This window comes from Homarus americanus, unplaced genomic scaffold (assembly GCF_018991925.1).
Source record: "Homarus americanus isolate GMGI-L3 unplaced genomic scaffold, GMGI_Hamer_2.0 scaffold56009, whole genome shotgun sequence".
NCBI lineage: Eukaryota > Metazoa > Arthropoda > Malacostraca > Decapoda > Nephropidae > Homarus > Homarus americanus.
In genome coordinates this window covers 5626712-5648744 of record NW_024739542.1, presented here as the reverse complement: position 1 = coordinate 5648744, position 22033 = coordinate 5626712, and the positions used below count along the sequence as shown (strand labels likewise).

General features: G+C 42.6%; 1 protein-coding gene across 1 annotated transcript in view; it reads right to left on the bottom strand.

Annotated features, from left to right (window-relative positions):
* Window positions 1–22033, bottom strand: part of LOC121874821 (neuroblastoma-amplified sequence-like) — a 157081-nt gene that overhangs the window by 15668 nt on the left and 119380 nt on the right. The window contains exons 25-32 of the mRNA XM_042379106.1: window positions 8754–8944; window positions 7638–7743; window positions 6244–6422; window positions 5491–5630; window positions 4264–4395; window positions 3341–3474; window positions 1483–2375; window positions 1095–1266 (exon numbers count right to left, since the gene is read on the bottom strand). Of these exons, the coding sequence (XP_042235040.1) occupies window positions 1095–1266; window positions 1483–2375; window positions 3341–3474; window positions 4264–4395; window positions 5491–5630; window positions 6244–6422; window positions 7638–7743; window positions 8754–8944 (1947 nt within the window). The remainder of the gene's footprint in view (window positions 1–1094; window positions 1267–1482; window positions 2376–3340; window positions 3475–4263; window positions 4396–5490; window positions 5631–6243; window positions 6423–7637; window positions 7744–8753; window positions 8945–22033) is intronic.

The window sequence follows — 22033 nt, the reverse complement described above, 5'->3', positions numbered from 1 at the left end:
ATTATCTTCTAAACTCTCTCGCGTAACATGAAGTAAATAATGTCAAATCACTGGGTAGCACTAAAGGGAATTTGGTCAACTCGGTGACTTGAGGGCACCATGTTGATACTCAGCTGATGAAGAAGCTTTCATTGATGCTGCAGAGGGTGATAATAATGTTCATTCCGGAAAATTGGCATACATGTTTACCTTTGGATTATAAATGCAATCATTATGTGAGAGATAACCTGAGAAGACTTTCCACCCACTGAGTAACAACATGGCGCCTGGTTGGTCAAACTCTCAGTATCTATGCCTCTAGGAAGAACTATCTGCATCAGTGACATGAACCGCGTCATTAAACTTTTAAAAATTTCTAAGAAGTTTTCAAGATACTGTAATTGTAAGAATTTTTGTGTCATAGATGACTGCATGATCATGCGAGGGAACTTCCAGAAAGTACCAAAGCATGGGTTTCAGTTCTGCTATCCATCAGTATCCTCCAGTCAGCCAATTCTGATAGGTCACATTTATCCTTTTATCTTCTCTCCCATCCACCCCACAATTAGTCATATTAAAAGTCTAAATACATTGTTGGAAAGCTCATAAAATTCCATCTTTATCACCATGATAATACCTTGATAGGTTAGCGAGAAAATATCCGAGATACGATGCTAGGAACACAAATACTTTTTTCTAAACAGTATTTGGAGTGAAAAAATATTACAGTATCTTATTCTCGTCTTCTTTTTCTTCTTATGTTAAAGTCAAAACAATAATGAAGCCAGTGATGTATAAATCATGCCCCCCCCCTTCAAAAAAAAATTATTAGGGATAAATCGACTGCAGAATGAAAAATACCAGACCTCACTTGAGTGGTCCCATATGACTTTTGTTGTGGTCACAGAAACTTAAAAACCTATTGGATGCATGAGAGAGTTAACCATTATTCATTTTTTGTAAGTACAGTACAACTTTAGTTCTCATCTCCTTAATTAATTATCTACCACCAACTCTAACAAGAGAGAACTACAGTACTCCCTACACCTTGATCTAAATTTTATAATTTTCATTATATAACTTTCAAACCAGTAACAATGACTGTATTTACTTACCTTCTGCTTGCTTTGCTGCTGCCGACAGAACTTGACAGCCCTGCGGGTGAACCCTATCCTAGCCTCTAATGGAACCTTCTGAGAGCCCACATCAGACAGTACAAGTTGGTTCACAAATTTGACTACATCAGAAGGGTTCATTTTCTGTATGTAGTCTCCACATGATTCATATCTGAAGGTGACATTATATAAAATAATTTACCTGTGGAAGCACTACACTAGTGTATGTACTAATTACTGAAATTATCCCCAAAGTGAGTTATCTCCTTAAATTTCCATTTTTACAACAGTTAAATACCTCATACCTGGTTTTACTTATTACATAAAGTTTATTACTAAAGCAAACACCCATGTACCATATTAATACAGTAAATAATTAAAATCTTACCTGTGAATCCAATCACTGGAAGTCTTTGGTTTCTTGTCAGATGGACTGTCAAAGAAATACTTTTGTGCCCATGCACAATAAACTGTACTAGGTTCAATACCAGCTCCTTCCTTACATGGTACATTTTTGGCAACTTTGGCAAGGTTGTTGACATTTTCAGCAGTCAGGACTGGACGAAGGATGGCTAAGACATCAGAATTTGGCTTTAAAAGGAGTTTATAATTAAGACCTTCAGCTGAGCCTTTGAGTTTTTTCAAGAGTCGTATGTGAGACGTGGCCATCAGACTTTCTGATTCTCTACCACCACACTGCTCAACCAGCAAGTAGTACTGAAGAAGGCGTTCATGATCACAACCATTTACTGTAAGTAAGACATTTTGTTCCATGCATAATATAAACTCCTTTGGCTTCTCACTAAGGGTCTGATTTAACTTCTTTTCAATTATATGTTGTTTAAGTTGTGCAGTTGTGATATCGGAATCAAAGAGGTACTGGAGGTGAGTCATGTGCACCTGCCACAGTGATACCCCATACTTCTTAGCCAATGTTAGAGCTAAATCAAAAACTTCACTGTCCAGTGTCATAGCAAGGCCCAGTACAGTATCCTCTTTATAGCTGGCATCTGTTAAAAATCTGTCAATGTCAACCCCAGCACCAAGACGTTGGAGTGCCTGGCCCTGGACATAATCTGCCACAAGCTCTTCTGTGCTCGTGAATAATTCTACAAACTGCTTCACTTCTCCATTTAGTTCTGATATATTTAAGGCATCAATAGTAACGGACACATGAGCAATAATTTGTGATGGATCATGAAGAAAGACCGGAGCAATACTTGGCTCAGTCCATGGATGCAAACTTGTGTATATTTGTAGCGCGTAATAATACTGGGTCATCTGCAAATAAAAATAATTATTGTTATGTGAAATATTATTGTACTACAGTAGTAAGGTCTGCTGCATTTTCTTGATGAATTTTGACTCTTTGCTTATGTATTTTTACTATAGGTTGTGACAGTACAGTGGTATTGTAAATAAAATATTTCATTAGAAGTTTCAATCCTGCAAGTTATATTTTTGACATGCACGCACACGCACGCACACGCACGCACACGCACGTACGTACGTACGTTTAACGATTGGGATGCGTTCCTGAAAAATGGGGGTCCACTGACCTGATCCTGAATATTGTCATCAAGAAGATTATCCCTAATCCCAAGCTTATCTTAACTCAGGAGACAGGTCATGTGACCTGATTTTTTGTTCTATATCTCTCTCCCTTGCTTTGTTCTGTTAGTTGGCTGAAGAAGGTCCTCATATATCAGTTCCAAGAATTTGTCTTTTATTTTTCCAATGTGAGTTTTTACTTCATTTACCAATGTAAATATTATACTTTCCCAATATCATCTTAATATTATCAGCTCACTTTGCAATGTAGTGTTATATATATATTATTACTGTTTTATTTACTTTATTAATAGTGTTTGAACATTTGAAAAAATGTTTGCTCCAGAATGGAGATTTTTCCCAAAATTTCTGGAACACTTAAAAAACAATCGGCTATTGGGGAGTTCCGGGGATCAAAGATTCCGGCTTACAGAGAGATTACTGTTTCAATCACCCTGTACTGAAGACAAACGGCCACCAAATAAATTGTATACTGTATTTAAACAGATTACTCATTACTACTGGTTTCCTTTATAATCAAATGTGAGTATGACATAAACTAATGAATACATGAAAATATTCCCCATATATTAACATCTTGATGTATGGGAAATGGTTAATAAAATATAAAGCAGACAGATGTATACTGTACCTCCATAAGTTTGTGAACTGACTTAAGAAACTGTTACTTTTACCTGCAGGGAGACATCAGTACGTGGCAAACTTGACAACACAGCTCTGGCATCCTCAGGTTGTTGCAACATCAACAACAGAAAGAGACCAAGAGGCAAGTCTTCTCGTAGTACTTGTCGTGCAACCTCTGCCACCACTGTTACACAAGCATGGGAAATTACCATAAAACAATGATAATGATGATGAGTTAGAAGGATATCCAGCTGAACAATAATTTATTTGGTAATGAAGATCTTATCTGGTTATGAAACTCTTATCTATCGTAAATCTTATCGATCTTAATAAGAGTTCTTTCTCCTGCATGCAAAAGATGTATGATGAATTGCAGTGTGTCTTGAGAGCCAGTGTAATGTAAAAACTATACAATTTATTTAATGGTACACCAACAAATCTTATCATTCCACTGGCCTAAAAAAAAGCAAGTTCTTACATGGACTACTACAGTATACATTAAACTAACTGAATAATAAGAAAGGTGTGTACTACAGTATCGATAAAGTATAATTATTAAAATAAGACTTGGTTTCATTTGGTCAGCTGAAGAGTTACTGGAAACAACACACATTGTCTTAAAACTCTGGGATATATGTGGTGAACTCACTCCCTCACTCAAAAGAAAATTCCCTTGAACACAGGACACACAACTGTTTAACTTTCTCTCCTGAGACAATGGCTTCCACTTCTACAACACTGGACAAAGTGTACATGATGATAGCACAAGGGAATCTATTGAAGACATTGTGTTCTCTTAGTACAATCCAGACACCACAGAGGTACTCTACATGTATTATGGTCCCATACCAAGGGTGGTCCTGGCATATACAGTATATTCAGCTTATTGTGTAAGCATTAACTCTTTTTTATTGTACTCAACCTGAAATGATATGTCTCAGTGGAAATTATGAGAGGTAATAAGCTGCCATACCTGTTTTATTTGTCTTGATTGTGTTGCCCTGGGTGAGAGTCTCCTCAATAAGTGCAATGCGCAGCAGTGCCAGAGAAAACTCCAGAGCTGGGTTGCTAATGGAGGGCAGAGCATAGCTCTTGTAGCTGGCACCTAACAAAACAAACAATATTGATATATGGTAAGGACCATTAACAATGAGTTTTCAGACAGACTTGAAAAAGGTTCAACCTATATGGAATAAATCCTTTAGGAGGATATGATAACTGAATCTATAGATAGATTAACAATTTAAGAATATTCAAGCAAATAAAATTAAAGTACTTTTAAGTATTATATAGTAAAGTAGGTTCCTCCAGTTCTGACTATCTACACCAGTGGTTCCCCAACATGGGTCCACATACAGGTCATGGGGTCAATTGGGTCCCATAAAGCTCATAGTCCAGGTTTCAAGGATTGAAGAACGTGGCTGACAGGTGCTGTCTCATTAAGTCGGGACCATAAATTATGGTCAAGGGAATAATGCAGTTACTCTCCTTGTGTCAAGTCAGGTCAGTCCAGGGAAATTGAACGCTGGTGACACGTTATGCAGTTTAGGCACATGTAAAATACTGTATTGATTATTGTACTATAAGTTTGTCTTGAGAGAATCAAAATACTAACTGTGAAGTGTAAAAGAACTCACTTCAAGTATCAATAACTAACATGACAGTGAATAACACTTTACAGTACCTGTACAGATTTAATTCCAAAACTTATGTGTATATCACACACACACACTCAAAACATTTGAGACACTGTATTGCTGTGCACTTACAAGTACTTAATTAACTAAACACACAACTTTGTTCATGAGCATTAATTTTGGCATTTCAGTGATGACTTCTTGAAGGATACATATACTGTACTGTATGTGAGAGTTTTCCTTTTGCAGTTGAAAGATTTTAGTGCTCTGAATAGAGCAACAATATTATGCAATGTATATCTTTTATTGAGCAAAGTTGTGGCCTCAGCTGGCCTGTACATCTCTCCACTTAATTACCCATCATAATTAAAATAATCGGTAAGAGGCAATTTCAATTTAAATATAGCTTGTAGCTGTGTCATCATACTGTACTGTGCTATAATTTATGCATTCTGAAAATTGTAAATTGACAAACACATACTCAGCTTAAAATAGCAAAGCTCAGAAAAGTTCCAAAACAATTAAATACAATACAGTGTACTGTACAGCGCTAAATGTCTTACCAATAGAGCTAATATGGTGATTTGGAATAATGTCAGCATAAAAAGCATGGCAACCTTGCTGCTGAAAGTCAGCGTTGGTGTCTTCAACAAGCTGATCATTCTCTCCCTGTGATGATAGTTCATGTAGTGGCTGCATCCAACTGTCGCAAGAAGAAGCCAGGTTTGAGGAGAACTACCATAGCAAATATTAAATTCCTAACTGAATTTTCTGTAGTGTAAGTAAAGCAAAACAACCTAAAATTTATTTAAGTTTGATTATACCAAGAACGACCTTGAATCTTTGATTTGTGAACCCCAAAAGCATATTTACAGCCAATCAAAAAGTATCAAAACACCAGGGTCTGATGGAATAGAAAACAAATTAAATAACCTCACACACGTTCATGTACCAGTTGGGTTGGGATGATCTTCACCTGATATTTCATATTTTTTCTGAGGCCTGGGGTCACTGATGTTTAAGACATAGAAAGAGTGGTAACTGAGTGCAGTACAAGCACACCAGCTCTTTATTGTATGCTTTACCCCTACAAGACCTTATTTACTAGAATACAAAGGAAAATAGGATTTCTCTCAGTCGCTGTCATTCATTCACTCTAGCTGCTGGAAGAAATAATTTTTGTTATGGTATTTCAGTTCTAAATATTTTAATGCAATCAAAACTATCAATGGAGAGAAATATGATTAATTCAGCATCAATGTGGACTAATCATTTTAAGGTAAGTGAGTATTTAATGTACTTTTACATTTTCTTACTTTATTGCAGATTTCCAGAACTGTTTAGAGGCCACACTGGTGACCAGATTGGATGTGGTTGACGCTGTGACAGACAAGACCGAGCGAGTTACCCCTAAGGTGCCTTGCAACAACCCCTGATGCTCATCCATCTCATCTGAGCTGTCTTCTTCGCCATCCTCTTCATCCTCATCCGTCGGCTGTGGATTATTAGCAGGAGTTATATCTCCTTTTCAAATGATTCACTACTTTCCATAATTGTAAAAGCTTCTCTTGTTCCCCCAATAATCTTTGCAAAATTATCTTCATTCACTTTGTGTTGAACAAAACAACTTAATCATCTTTACCAAGACAGGTTATTGAAATTACTTCATTTTTGGGGGGGGGGGGAATAAGGCATTTCATTGTCATAAAGTTAATTCATATACATGCTGTCATATATATTTTTACATAATTTTACAGTGATGCTCAAGCAATGAAACCTGGATGTTATGATGACCAGAGAAGTATGACAGTCTGACCATTCGTACATTTCTTTAACATCACTGATCAGGATTCAAATTTTCACACACTCACAAATGGTTGGGAAGTGCACAAATTTCCTAAAATATTTTTGGTATTATTGGTGTCTTTACATCCATCAGCAAAATAAACATATACATTAATGCTAAATTATTTACCGCAGAGGATACAGTAATACCTGTATATATGTGTGGATGTTACCTATAAGATGCAACTGTCACTTGCTTCCTATTGTGTTAATAAAAGGATGACCTCCATAAGCTTACACAAGGAGGAAAATGGGAGGACTATATATATTGATAATTAAAGGGAAAATAAAAATGAATTAATTGGAAACAGAAATCTTCAGACCTTCAGCAGATAATTTCTAAACCTTAAAAATATGACAGAACATCCAGGGGGAGAGGGCTGGGCTGTGATTGTGACTGACAGAACATACAGGGGGAGAGGGCAGGGCTGTGGCGTGATTGTGATTCGATAAAACGATCATCAAAGCAATTAATTTATTTTCATTGTAAACCTAACACAAGTTGGTCCCCTGCTAGACAGATTCACTCTAGCCAAAAGAAGTGTTGATCAAACAGTTTTAGTCTCTTGAATATTGTTATATGAAAATCAGTAAACTCCTGGAAGTAAATATATAACTATGATGAGTGACTGTTGAGTAAAAGAAACAGAGTAACAAATAAATAAAAAATATAAATGTTTTACTTACAAATTGGGCTCGACTGCCGTCAATATGTCCTACGTGGCACAAACAAACATGACTGAATTCCTTACATTGGTTTCTGTAGCAACTTTTACTAGTACGTATAGTTCTGTCCTGTATCTTATATTTGCTGCTTAACACAAACAAAACCCTCTCACAGTTTGTCGGGCTGGGGATGACTTACATGAGACTTGGCATCCACAAAACCATCATCCGAGTCACAGGTGGTGTCTTCTGTGTCCATCTGGGTGTTGACCTTTGCATACAACATTGCCATTTCTACCTCATTTCTGCAATAAGAATACTGCCAAAGCTTCAAAATTTTCTACAGTACTCTGTTTCAACGAATAAAGTTACACAGCCTTATTGAAATAGAATACAGGTACCATGATATGTTGAACTCACTTTGTTTATCCAACTTATTGTGTAACATTGATCTCGTAACACTTCCCCAGAATAAAATGGAGGAAAGTCACCAGAAATTCCCTTTTATAGATGGAGGTAAGAGACAAGAGAGTAGTGAGGTTAGAACACAGCTTGATTGAGTCCAGCAGAGCTCCTCGACCACCCACCAAATCAAGGCCGGATCACCAATTTAAACTCCCACTAAGAAACAATAGTGAAATATAACAGTGGATGTGATAAGATGTTTATAAGTGAGAGAAAAACACATCTGTAATATTACTGAAGATACTGACAAATTATGCTAGTTTTTAAACTACAGTACTAAAGAATATTTATATTCCCCAGATAAAAATAATGTATTGTAGTGTTTCACCTAGAAAAAAAAAATAATAATCAAAACTTAATTTATAAATATTTAAATGTACTGATGCTATTGCATACATAGAGTTGTATCTGATAATAAATATTCGTTATCCAAAATGCGTGTGAATCATAAATGGATTCATGTTTTGAAAATATTTTGAATACCATTCATTCATCCACTTTTCTTCATGTAATGCAGCAGTGAAAGATTCATATACAGGTACTGTACTGCTTATAAAAAACTCATACAGTTAAGAATAATACTTCTAAAGTGTCTCATTGAAACAACTTTACACTATATACTGGACTGTACTTATTTAAGTATGTACAGTACTTGGTGTTATATCTGATGGTGAAGTCATCCACTGTTTTACCACTTCCCAGCATCTGATTATCTGCATTTGGTCAAGAAATATATACGATACAGTACATGTACTGTACATCAGGAACTTAAAAACATATATAAATGAGTTATATGGTATTATATGAGAGGACCTTCTATGTACAGTATGCACTACAGTATATATCTTACCTGGCATTAAGAAGGTCTTCCAGATGACTAGGGGTGGCATATGTAAGGGCAAAATTGAGGAACCTTGCCCGAGCAACAAGGTTGGCATACTGGTGAGCTCGACCCAACTGTTCGCACACAACCCAGCCCTCGTGATGGTTCCCTGACACCAGCTGCTCACACACACTGCTGGCCACCACAAAGTCACCGGCCTGTAAGTAGTTAATCTGTTAGCAATGTACAGTATATCTTGGGTGTGGAGAAGACAGCATGAAGATGGCAAATTCCACGTAAATTTGTGATCACTGTTATACAGAAATAATGTACAGCATTTTTTTTTATGGATAAGCCAGGGAAATTTATTTCTATATACAGCAGAGTAGACCCATTACAGTATATCATATTACCTTATAAACATTATATTCTTACTGATTCCAACTGTAAAGCTGACAGTCCACGCATACAATGGCTCCCTCACTCATACATTACCATACCCACACAACACTAATCACAGAGGGTCACTGGTGAAAGGTGAGGAGGAGGGTGGGGAGAGGTACGGTGTAGTAAACCATTACACTAAGGGAGGCTACTGGCATAGTATACAGACATACAAGGATACACATTGAAGACAATGGCAAAGTATACAAGTCTTGATTATCACATCCTGTAAGCCAACAAGCTGCCTTAATCAACATAAACTGACACATCACAATAAGCAGTTATTAGGTGGCGTTCTCGTCTACTAAAACAACTTTCATTTAGCCCCATACACAAATAACATTAGTTATAAGAGACCACTCAAGAACCTGACACTGTAAATAGTACTACTGCACGCACACACCTCTTGTTACTCTTAAAGGTTGGCTGAACCTACATGTGTGTACACTTCCTTTTTTCACCTGTACACATGCACACATGAAATTCAAAGTTGGTGCCATAGGCCTGACAGCACATTATGGGCAGTGTAAATACTGTATAGCACAAGGAATACTAAACCTTTCCTACACAAGAAAACAGTGTTGCCAGCACTACACTTGACTGCTTTTACTTCCCTAATAGTAAAGTTAGGTAACCATTCAGAGCAGGAGGTAAGTACGATAACAAGTCAGCCACTGCACTTCCATCCACATGTGCTGTACCTGCTTAGATAACCACATATCCACCCAACTACCCTCCCCCCACACAGGTTCTTGTGATCCTCATAACAAACATATCCACTCACCCACACAAATCCACCCAGCCCCCACCAACCCATACATCCACCCAGTCCCCCCTCACCCACACATATCCACCCAGCTCCCAACCCATACATCCACCCAGTCCCCACTCACCCACATATATCCACCCAGCTCCCACCAACCCATACAACCACCCAGTTCCCACTCACCCACACATATCCACCCAGCCCCCACCAACCCATACATATCCACCCAGCTCTCACCCACCCATACATATCCATCCAGTCCCCAGCCACCCAGCCACCACGACCACCCACCCACTCATATCCTCCCTCATCCCCCTATTCATATACATCCAAGACACACCCATATCTCCCACATCCACCCACTCACACCCTTACATCCAGACAAGGAGAATGTGAGAGCCATCAGCCAACAAGTCATTTCAGAGGTCGACTGATACCAAGAGTAAATGTTAAGTCGAAAAGTGACAATGGCGGCCATGATGGTTTATGACGTCACTTGTGTTGTTTGCTTACGCCCAGGATTATCTTTGTTTCGGTGTCGTCAAGTGTTGTCTGTTTACACACAGGCCATTTTACGTTTGGGTGACGTCAACGAATACTGTCGTCAGCTGATCTTCGTTGTCACATTCCTTTTCTCCCTTTCTTCTCACTATCACCCTGTTTCTTGTATTCCGTCTCTCCCTCCCCCTCCCCTATCTCCCTTTCTCTCATCCAGGAGACCCACACATCATCCATCACCTCCACCAACACAACCACACCATCCATAACCTCCACCACCAACACAACCACATCATCCACCACCTTCATCACATCACCCAACACCCTCGGTTCATCAAGTCATGTGTCACTCATATCCTCGTTATCATCACTTTTTGTCAACCCTGTTATTATTTACGAGGTTTAGTTCTCATTAATTACAGGTTAAATTAACAGTGACCTTCATTTTTCTCCCTATTAAATCACACATACTACCCATCTAAGTGTCATGGAAGACTCATGCTTCTATCTCTATTGTGTAAGGGGGATACAGTTATAAAGAGTTTCGTGCTTCAATTGCAGAGAAGAGAACCTAGAACTGGAGAGGGCTGAGTCTTAATGCTGTCTCGACAATAGTGTGGCGGATGTCTATGTGTCGAGGCCTAAGTCAGCTCAAGTACACTCTTAAGAGATCCTTTATATGCCCACTACTTGTTCAAAGTGCTCAATACCTGTCAAAAGTGAGCCACAGAGAACTGTTCGAGCAGCTAATAAGAAAAGTGACGACATAGTGACTAAGTATGTTTGGTGCGTTTCCAAGACTCCATGGGGCTCACTAACCCACGGGTCTTGTGTCCAGGCTAAGAGGGAGACTTTCCCAGGTCAACACTCGTCACCGTGACAAAACTCCGTCAGTCGTCACCGAGCGGAACGACTCTCAGCTTGGCAACAATTAATAAGGAGTGTAGCGGCTCCACACCCAGGTAAATGAGCTCTCTTCTCCTCACTTTCGCTCGATGTAACTCTCATTTCTCTCCCCAGGTCTTCCCTCTCGCCCTAGGTCCTGTGAAGGTTGACCCAGGCTGACCTCACCAGCCACCAGCCCGCTACTTACAATTTACTTTCCCTCGGGTTTATGGCATCACAATTCGCCTCGCTACATTTTTGTATCCCGGACAGTATTTATTTCAGTGTTGCGTTCCTTTTGCAGCGTCCCATTTGCCTTCCTTCTTTCCTCTCTCTCCCGGGCCAGTGACCTAGAATGTGACCCCCAAGTGACCCAAGAGTCGTCAGGTCATTAGTACCTCTGCGACACAATTTTTCCCTGTCACTGTTACACAACACTCGTGTAGGAGGCTGCAGGAGGCGGAGTAGGACTCTATGAAAGCATAGCTAAAGTATCACGTATAAAACAACACAATAATTTTCATACATCAGTCGTACATGTATGAGGTAAACACACACCAGCAGGTTTATTTTCAACTTGAAAGGAAGAGGTGAGACAAGTGTCGCTGTCGGAACTGCTCACCGAGGTGTCCCCGTGTACTGATGCAGGTAATGTGACAACAAAACACACTGAGGGAGGGAGACGAGGTCCACACAAAAGCCCCCTAGGATAAAAGCCCCACCGACAAAATCCCCCTGGACAAAACCCCTGTTAAGGTGCAAGACAGGTTAGGTTAGGTTCATAAACTGTAAATGATAAAGAATAAAAATAAGGATATAAAAATTCCTATTATTTGTGCTAAAGGACTTTTGTCCAGGGGGCTTTTGTGCTACACTCGAGGGAGACAAGATGTGATCAGAAGTAGAGGATTCTGAAATACTGTCTAGTGGTCCGGGGGTCTGGACCAGCTCCCCCCGCTGCCGGTGGTGTTAATATTGAACAAAAACATCATAAGGTGTATTATTTTCTGCGACCATCAACGCGGATACACCCCAGTGAGGGAGTACACAGGATATACATAATACAACACCTTTGATACTGTCGACCATACCATCCTCTTGGCAAAGCTTGAAGACTACGGCCTTATGGGTATATCCCAAAATTGGTTTACCTCATATCTGTCTAACAGGAAGCAGTATGTCTGCTATAATAATCATCAATCTGACTCCTCACCAATTTTATATGGCGTCCCTCAAGGTTCCATTCTGGTCCTGTACCGTTCTTGTTGTACATAAACGATATACTGTAGTCCACTCCAGCACACTCATAAGATACAAATTATTTGCAGACGATAATAATCTTTATGCCAGCAACTCAGATCTCCATTCCTTGATGACAACTATGGGCATTGAATTGACTAAAGTCAGGACCCGGGTAATACATAATAAACTGACCATAAACCTCGAAAAAACCCACTACACAATCTTTCACAGAAGGAAAAACCTAACCCCAGATTTGGACCCCCTGTACCTTGGTAATGCAGTCCTCAAACATGAACAAAAATACTAAATTCCTTGGAGTTATTGTTGATGAGAAACTTAGCTGGAGAAACCACTTACAAGCCAAACAACCACAAGCGTTTTTGGTATTTGGTGAACGTTCTTTATGAGAAAGTGTACGACAAAGAGTCTCTCTCTCTCTCTCTCTCTCTCTCTCTCTCTCTCTCTCTCTCTCTCTCTCTCTCTCTCTCTCTCTCTCTCTCTCTCTCTCTCTCTCTCTCTCTCTCTCTCTCTCTCTCTCTCTCTCTCTCTCTCTCTCTCTCTCTCTCTCTCTCTCTCTCTCTCTCTCTCTCTCTCTCTCGTAAACACACACACACACATCCATACACACATAAAAACAAGTACCCCTAACCGCACAGGCACATATCAAGAAGCGCTCAACACACTGACCCTTTCGACTCTCACTGACCATCACCACGACCTCATCTGCAAATTTGGTAAGCTTCTACACCATCTCACAGCTCCTACTACCACCTGAGATCCCTAGTCCGAGAATGTTCGGCTTTTAACCGCATCCAGCCCATACGTGCACCCGAACTGAGATCGCTATAAGAACAGCCAGTCCCAACCATTGTAAAAATTATCAATAACTTGTAATAAACCAGTGTATTCACTCCCAGTAAACACTACTCCTTGCCCTGTCACTATGTTGAAATGAACTGTAGTTTGAGCTTTTCCCCATCTAGTTATTATATATCTTATTTGTGTCACTTATGTTACTTGTATATTATTTGTAATTCGAAACCCATTCCCCAAATATGTAACTGTATATTTTCAGCCTTCTGGCTGCCAAGCTCTTTCAATAAACCGTTAATTATTATTATTATTATTATTATATATAATGGTCGCGATAGTCAACCCAGGGAGTCAGTTACGTGGACCTGGCGTCACACACAGAGTGAAGTAGTCAACTCAGGGTGGCGGTGGCGACCCATACAATACAGTAACTTTCTCTAGAAAACAGCGTCCACCTTCTACTGTGTTACTACAGATTAGCGCCTACGTGTGAGAGAGCTGAGGGGTGTTAAGGGAGACGAAGACAGGAAGGGAGGCAGGATGGAATGGAGGAAAGAAAGAAGGGAGAAAGCAAGAAATCAATTAAGGTATAAAGAAAGAAGAGTAAGAAATAAAAAATAGGAAGGAAAGAAGACAGGTTTGAACGAAAAGAGAGAAAAAGAATGATGAAAAAGAAGAAAGGAAGGAAGGAAGGAACACAACCTAGCTTCCACTATAGCACCTGGTGTGAGGTAGCACCGTATGCAAATGAGGTATCCAGTAAATATCATCAACGGCTCCATCGCTCACTCCTTCCTATTCACGCCGCTGCAAGGGCTGCACACGGGAGTCGTACTTTCTACAAATAACTTTACTTAATCCTAGACAGGTATAGTGTAAGTTGTAGGGCAGGAGAGAGAGAGAGAGAGAGAGAGAAATATCACGTGCACTATATTCCACTATCTAGTCTCACTCATTTAATAATTATGACAACAACAATAATGATGATAATGATGACGATACAGGTAAAAAATATTATTAAAAAAATACTACTCATAATAATCTACGGACACTATCTGCCCCATATAACTAACCAGTCTGTTCTCCTTCCTTCTATTGATTCCTCCTTCCTTCTTCTATTCTTTCCTCCTTCCTTCTATTGATTCCTATTTCCCCCTCCTCCCCCCGATAGTGACCGGCTAACCCATGGCCCATAAAACACAAATATTATAACCCATGACCTATATTATAAACCATGATTGCTTAATATTAATCTAATCCATGGCTGTCTTTAGAAAATTTCTTTGAGGATGATGGTTTAATCATGATCATCAGAGTTAAACCATCGTCTGTAATTAAACCATCATCTCCAGTTAAACCATCGTCTACAAAGTATAATCATCGACTACAGAGTTACACCATCGTCTACAGTAAAACCACCACCTTCAGAGTTAAACCACCGTCCTCATGGTTAAACCACCATCTTCAAGAGTTAAACCTCCTCCCTCAAGAGTTAAACCACCGCCTTCAAGAGTTAAACCACCGCCTTCAAGAGTTAAACCATCGGCCAGAGTTAAACCATCATCTAGAATTAATCCATCGTCTACAGAATTAAACCACCGCCTCAGAGTTAAACCACCGACCTCAAGAGTTAAACCACCGCCCCCAAGAGTTAAACCACCGCCCTAAGAGTTAAACCATCATTGTCAGAGAGTTATGAGTAAAACACAAGAGTTACTGGAGGTTGTCACAGTTATGAGGAGAGAGGAGTGTGAGGAGGCTGGCAACATTAGCATAAATACACACATGTTTACATAGCACTACGACCACCACCCCCAACGTCACCTCCAACACACCAGCGCGCTCTCTCTCTCTCTCTCTCTCTCTCTCTCTCTCTCTCTCAGCATGCCTCAACAACCACAAGTGACGTATTAATAGGGCCGGCGGGGAGGTCGGCAGGTGGCAAGGTATTGGCAGGTGGTAACTACAACAACGAACCATAACGGAGCTTAACACAGAAGCCAACATAATAAACACACACACACGCGCACACACACACACACACACACACACACACACACACACACACACACACACACACACACACACACACACACACACACACACACACACACACACACACACACACACACACACACACACACACACACACACACACACACACACACACACACACACACACACACACACACACACACACACACACACACACACACACACACACACACACACACACACACACACACACACACACACACACACACACACACACACACACACACACACACACACACCACACACACACACACACACACACACACACACACACACACACACACACACACACACACACACACACACACACACACACACACACACACACACACACACACACACACACACACACACACACACACACACACACACACACACACACACACACACACACACACACACACACACACACACACACACACACACACACACACACACACACACACACACAGGACATCTCAAGTAGACTTACCAAGGCAGCGCTCACAGGACAGGAGAGAAATGCGAGGGGAAAGGGGTAGAGGAGCGAGTGAACACTACATGGAGAAACAATAGTGTAGAGAACGAAGGGTAGAAGAGGAAGGGCAAGAGTGAGGAGCTTTGGGGATGTGTGAATGCATGGAGAGAGGAGGAGGTTAAGAATGGAGGGTAAAGACACGTAAACAATAGCCCATAAGTGTTCTAAGTTGGTGGTGGACTTGGCTAACTCTGTGTATGTGTGTGTGTGTGTGTGTGTACCAGGGTCGACCATCACCAACTCACCCAGTCATGAGGTACACAATGCCCTATCAACATAACTCACACAGTAAATGACTCACTAAATTATTCCCACACAGTACAGGTTAAGTGTGTCTCCTTCCTCCCTCCCTCCCTCCCTCAATACAATCATACGCACCTTCACAACCCCCCCTTTCAAGAATAGAACTGCTGTAATAGTGACACACACACACACACACACACACACACACACACACACACACACACACACACACACACACACACACACACACACACACACACAACAAAAACACACTATCCATCTTCGGTGGGGATCACGATAGTTCATATATTTAATGTTTCTCATGAGTAAAGACGTGAGGGTGCTACTATACTATAGAGTGCTGTTTACAAAGATATATTTAACCTAACCTAACCTGACATAACCTAACCTAAATATTTTGTAGGCCGCACGCTGTAGTAGTACCCGCAATTTTGTACCAGACTTGACAAGCGGCGTCACATGGGTTGTCGTGTCAGCGCCGAAATTACTACCAGTGCAGACACGCGAACATATTGTCACAGGTTAATGAGGTCAGGATATCCACCCCATCTAGTGCCAGGGAGGGTAAACTTCATGTGGGGTCAGGTCAAATGTGTGCTGGCCATGTGACCTTAATCTGACCCTACATGACCTGAAACTCAAATGATGCTTTTCAAACTGCATGTCACCTTATTGTTATACAGTATATCCAGCGTAATCATTACTGTGTATTTTGCATTATTGTGTCAATTTTTATCTTGGTAACCTACTGATACAGAAGACTACAAGCCTACTGAGCTTGAGAAACATTAATATATACTGTGTTGTATCATTTCTTCCTGTGCCATATCCCAGTACCTATTCTTACACCTACAATTACGAGATATTATATACAATGTAAAGTTGTCTTATGCAACAGGTAAACTTTGTGATAAACCTTTAAAGCATACACTATATTATGGAATGTGACACTGTCAAAGACTTCAGGCCACCCACCTGGCTTAATTGTACCATGAACTATGTAACTACTTCATAGAATCAGGAATCCTTAAAACATTATTACAGTCTATACCAAATTTGTTAGTCCACACTCATTAGTCCTCAAGTATAGCATAACACTAATGAATTTGACCTATTTTATTATATTTTGGTGTATGAACCAGTGTCCTACGTGGTAGTGGACAGTGGTAACACACAGTATCAAGACCTGACTGACCTACTTAATTTGTGTGGACTCTTATAGGTGGAGGGGTGTGATGTGGTGGATGGCAGTAGGGCGTGGTGTGATGGAACGGACGTGGTGGAGGTGGCGCGGTCATGGGGTGTGTGATGAGGTGGTGGGGGGTGTGTTCGGTGGAACGGAAGGAGGTGTTTATTTATGAAGGAGGTGAAGATGATGGAGGAAGAGCTGTGGTCAGTGGAGAAGGTGGTGATGGAGGGAGGGTGTGGTCAGAGGAGAAGAGGAGGGGGTGTGGTCAGAGGAGGAGGAGGAGGGAGGGAGAGAGGAGGTCATTGTGTTAGTTTGGTGGTCACGGTCACTGCCTCACCGGGAGGAGGAGGAGATGAGGAAGAAAGAGTAGAAGAGGAGAGAGAGAGAGAGGAGGAAGAGATAAAATTGTGGAGGAGGAAGAGGACGAAAAAGAATATGGAGTAAATGAGGAAAATGGTGGGAGGGTAAAAGCAAGAACGCTAACGAACAGTAGTACACAGCAATACACAAGTCACCTCAATATATAAATTGTTCTCCTCTTGGGGCAAAACAACAGATGTAGACGAATAGAGAAGAAGTGGAGAGAGTAATAAAGACTGGACAGACGAAGACAAAAAGAGGAAGGAGGAGGAGGGAGGAGGGAGGAGGAAAGTAAAAAAGATGTTCAGATAAAAGAAGAAGGAAGAAGTAAAGAGATGAACATAAAAAAGAGGAGGAAGGAGAGGAGAACAAGAGGAGGCGGGGCAGGAGGAGATACGAGGAGGTTGCCAAATTCTTGACGACACACACACACACACACACACACACACTGCAGGAACTAAAGTAACAACAGTAAAAAGAGCCGTAACACACTTAAGAACAGTAACAGTCCTCTGAACACCCATAAGAACAGTAACACGTCCTCTGAACACACCCATAAGAACAGTGTAACGTCCTCTGAACACACCCATAAGAACAGTAACACGTCCTCTGAACACACCCATAAGAACAGTAACACGTCCTCTGAACACACCCATAAGAACAGTAACACGTCCTCTGAACACACCCATAAGAACAGTAACACGTCCTCTGAACACCCATAAGAACAGTAACACGTCCTCTGAACACACCCATAAGAACAGTAACACGTCCTCTGAACACACCCATAAGAACAGTAACACGTCCTCTGAACACACCCATAAGAACAGTAACACGTCCTCTGAACACACCCATAAGAACAGTAACACGTCCTCTGAACACACCCATAAGAACAGTAACATCCTCTGAACACACCCATAAGAACAGTAACCGTCCTCTGAAACACCCATAAGAACAGTAACAGGTCCTCTGAACACACCCATAAGAACAGTAACACGTCCTCTGAACACACCCATAAGAACAGTAACACGTCCTCTGAACACACCATAAGAACAGTAACACGTCCTCTGAACACACCCATAAGAACAGTAACACGTCCTCTGAACACACCCATAAGAACAGTAACACGTCCTCTGAACACACCCATAAGAACAGTAACACGTCCTCTGAACACACCCATAAGAACAGTAACACGTCCTCTGAACACACCCATAAGGCAATACATGGTCAAAGTACCTCACCAAACCTCACCACCAACACCTAACCTAAACATCTATGAATACAAAAGTTCACATTAACTCTAAGGAGACGAAAAGTAAACAGAAGAGAAAGAGGAAGAAAATGAGTTAAGAGAAGGATAAAGAAAAGAAGAAAGAACAAGAGAGAGTAGATGAGAAGACAAAAGAGAAGGAGGTGGAATAGAAGTGATGGAATATGACACGAAACGAAGAATAATACAATAAAGCGTAATGATAAGAAGAAACGGGTAAATGAGGGGAAGGAGGTAGAAGCAGGACATGACAACATATAAAACTCCAGTGAAAGAAGGGAATGACACCAGGTGAAAGTTGAGCAGTGAAAGTCGAGACTCACCTGTGTGTGTGTGGTGGGGTGAAATATGAACCATTATTGTTATTCAATTCCTTAACTGGAGACTTACCTGTACTATGTTGGGAGAGAGAGAGAAATAGGAGTAAACGACGAGATGGATAGAGGAGAGGGGAAGGAGAAGAGGACTAAGGAAGACAAGAAGCTAGGTAGGAGAGAAGATAAATAGTAAATGGGAATAAGAAAACCAAGACGAAGATGGAGACAGATATAACCTAATAATATATATATATATATATAGATAAAAGAGAGGGGGGAGGTGAGGGGAGGGTGAGGGGAGGTGAGGTAGAGCTTCCAGTAGTGAGGGAGTAACTTGGAGGAGGAGGAGAAAGTATAGGACACGATAATTGAAAATGAGAGACAATTACTATACACACACACGACTCTATCACAGCTCCTATAAGAGACAGAGAGAGAGAGAGAGAGAGAGAGAGAGAATATAATAATCAATTCTCACCTAACATTAGCAACAGAGTTAAAATAAATCTATATAAATAATGAAGACAGATAAATAAGAATAAATGCAATAATAATAATAATGATAATAATAATAATAATTTCAACGACAGAGTAAAAAGAAACAAACACATTACCTACAGATACAAGTCACAATTTCTACTAAATAATAATAAATCAAACCACAACAACAACAATAGGTCACAAGAAGACAACAACAACACCACATCAGATATAGGTGGCCGTACACCTGGCAGGGCCGCAGGGGAGGTGGGGGAGGTGGGGGAGGGAGGTGAGAGGTGGGGGGAGGAGGGTGAGGGTGGGGCAGGAGGTGAGAGGTGGGGGAGGAGGTGAGGTGGGGGAGGAGGTGAGAGGGTGGGGGAGGAGGAGAGGTGGGGGGAGGGAGGTGAGAGGTGGGGAGGGTGGGGTGGGGAGGGTGAGAGGTGGAGGAGGGAGGTGAGGTGGAGGGGAGGTGAGAGGTGGAGGGAGGGGTGGGGGGAGGGGAGTGAGAGGTGGGAGGGAGGTGAGAGGTGGGGGAGGGAGGTGGGAGGGGGGAGGAGGTGGGGGAGGGAGGTGAGGGAGGTGAGAGGTGAGGAGGTGAGGGGAGGTGAGGGTGGGGAGGAGGTGAGAGGTGGGGGAGGGAGGTGAGGGGAGGGAGGGAGGAGGTGGAGGGAGGAGAGGTGGGGGGAGGGAGGTGAGGTGAGGAGGTGGGTGGAGGGAGGGGAGAGGGGGGGAGGGAGGTGGAGGGGAGGAGGTGGGGGAGGGAGGTGAGGGGGGGGAGGGAGGGAGGTGAGAGGTGGGGGAGGAGGTGAGAGGTGGGGGGAGGGAGGTGGGAGGTGGGGGAGGGAGGTGAGAGGAGGAGGTGGGGGAGGGAGGTGAGAGGTGGGGAGGGAGGTGAGGAGGGAGGGAGGTGGGGGAGGTGAGAGGGTGGGGGAGGGAGGGGGGGGGAGGGGGGGAGAGGTGGGGGGGAGGGTGGGGGGAGGTGGAGGTGGGGAGGTGGGGAGGGGAGGGGAGGGGGGGGAGGGGAGGGGGGAGGGTGGGGGAGGGAGGGTGAGAGGGTGGGGGGAGGGAGGGAGGAGGTGGGGGGAGGGAGGGTGGGGGGAGGGGGAGGTGGGAGGGAGGTGAGGGTGTGAGAGGTGGAGGGAGGAGGAGGTGAGGGGAGGGAGGGGGGGTGGGGAGGTGGGGGAGGAGGTGGAGAGGTGGGGGGGAGGGTGAGAGGTGGGGGGGGGAGGGGGGGGTGGGGAGGGAGGGGGGAGGTGGGGGGAGGGGGAGAGGTGGGGGGAGGGAGGTGAGGGTGGGGAGGAGGTGAGGTGGGGGAGGGAGGTGAGGTGAGGTGGGGGGAGGGAGGTGAGAGGTGGGGGAGGAGGTGAGGGAGGTGGGGGAGGGGGAGGGTGAGGAGGTGGGGGAGGGGAGAGGTGAGAGGTGGGGGGGGGAGGAGGGAGGTGAGAGGAGGCGTGAAATAATGTAAATGAGACTGAGGTAATGACGAGGTAAGGAGGAGTGTTGTCACGCCTTCCTCCTCACCTCCTACTGCCTGCTTCCTGCTTCCTGGTCTCCCGCCTCCTGCCCCATCCCTTTCCCTATCCCACTTCCCCCCTCACACCCTCCCTCTCCCTACCACTTCCCTCCCCTCTCAATCACAACCCTCCCTTTTCCATCAAGAGGGTGGTGTGGGTGGATGGTGTGGGTGAGCGGTGTGGGTGGGTGGTGTAGAAGGGTGGGTGTAGAAGGGTGGTGCAGGTGGGTGGTGTGAGTGGGTGACACAGTAACCTCAGGTCTCCGGCCAGGGAGTTTAAATCCATTTTCTTGGGCCACAATCAACCCGACCCACGTGTGTGTGTGTGTGTGTGTGTGTGTTGTCTTCCTGCGTAGCGCCCAACTGACTGTGTGTCATCTTGATCAACATGTAAGGCAGCTTGAACACAATGGTCATCATCTATTATGGTAAACAGGTGAGGTTTTAAGTGATACGTTCTTTACAATTATGTGTGTGATGTATACATGTGACGCAGAGTAACACACCCAGGGCTGATACCAAACTACACCCAAACACCAAGTACTGTGTATGTGGAGTTAGTGTAGATGGCGGCCACACAGTACACCAGGATGATCCTCTTCCCCACCTTACAAACATTCTACTGAGGACGGTGAAGCCTGTGTCTTAGGTGTGGTAGATCAGTTAACTAACCCTGTCACAAACACTTCCTCTCATC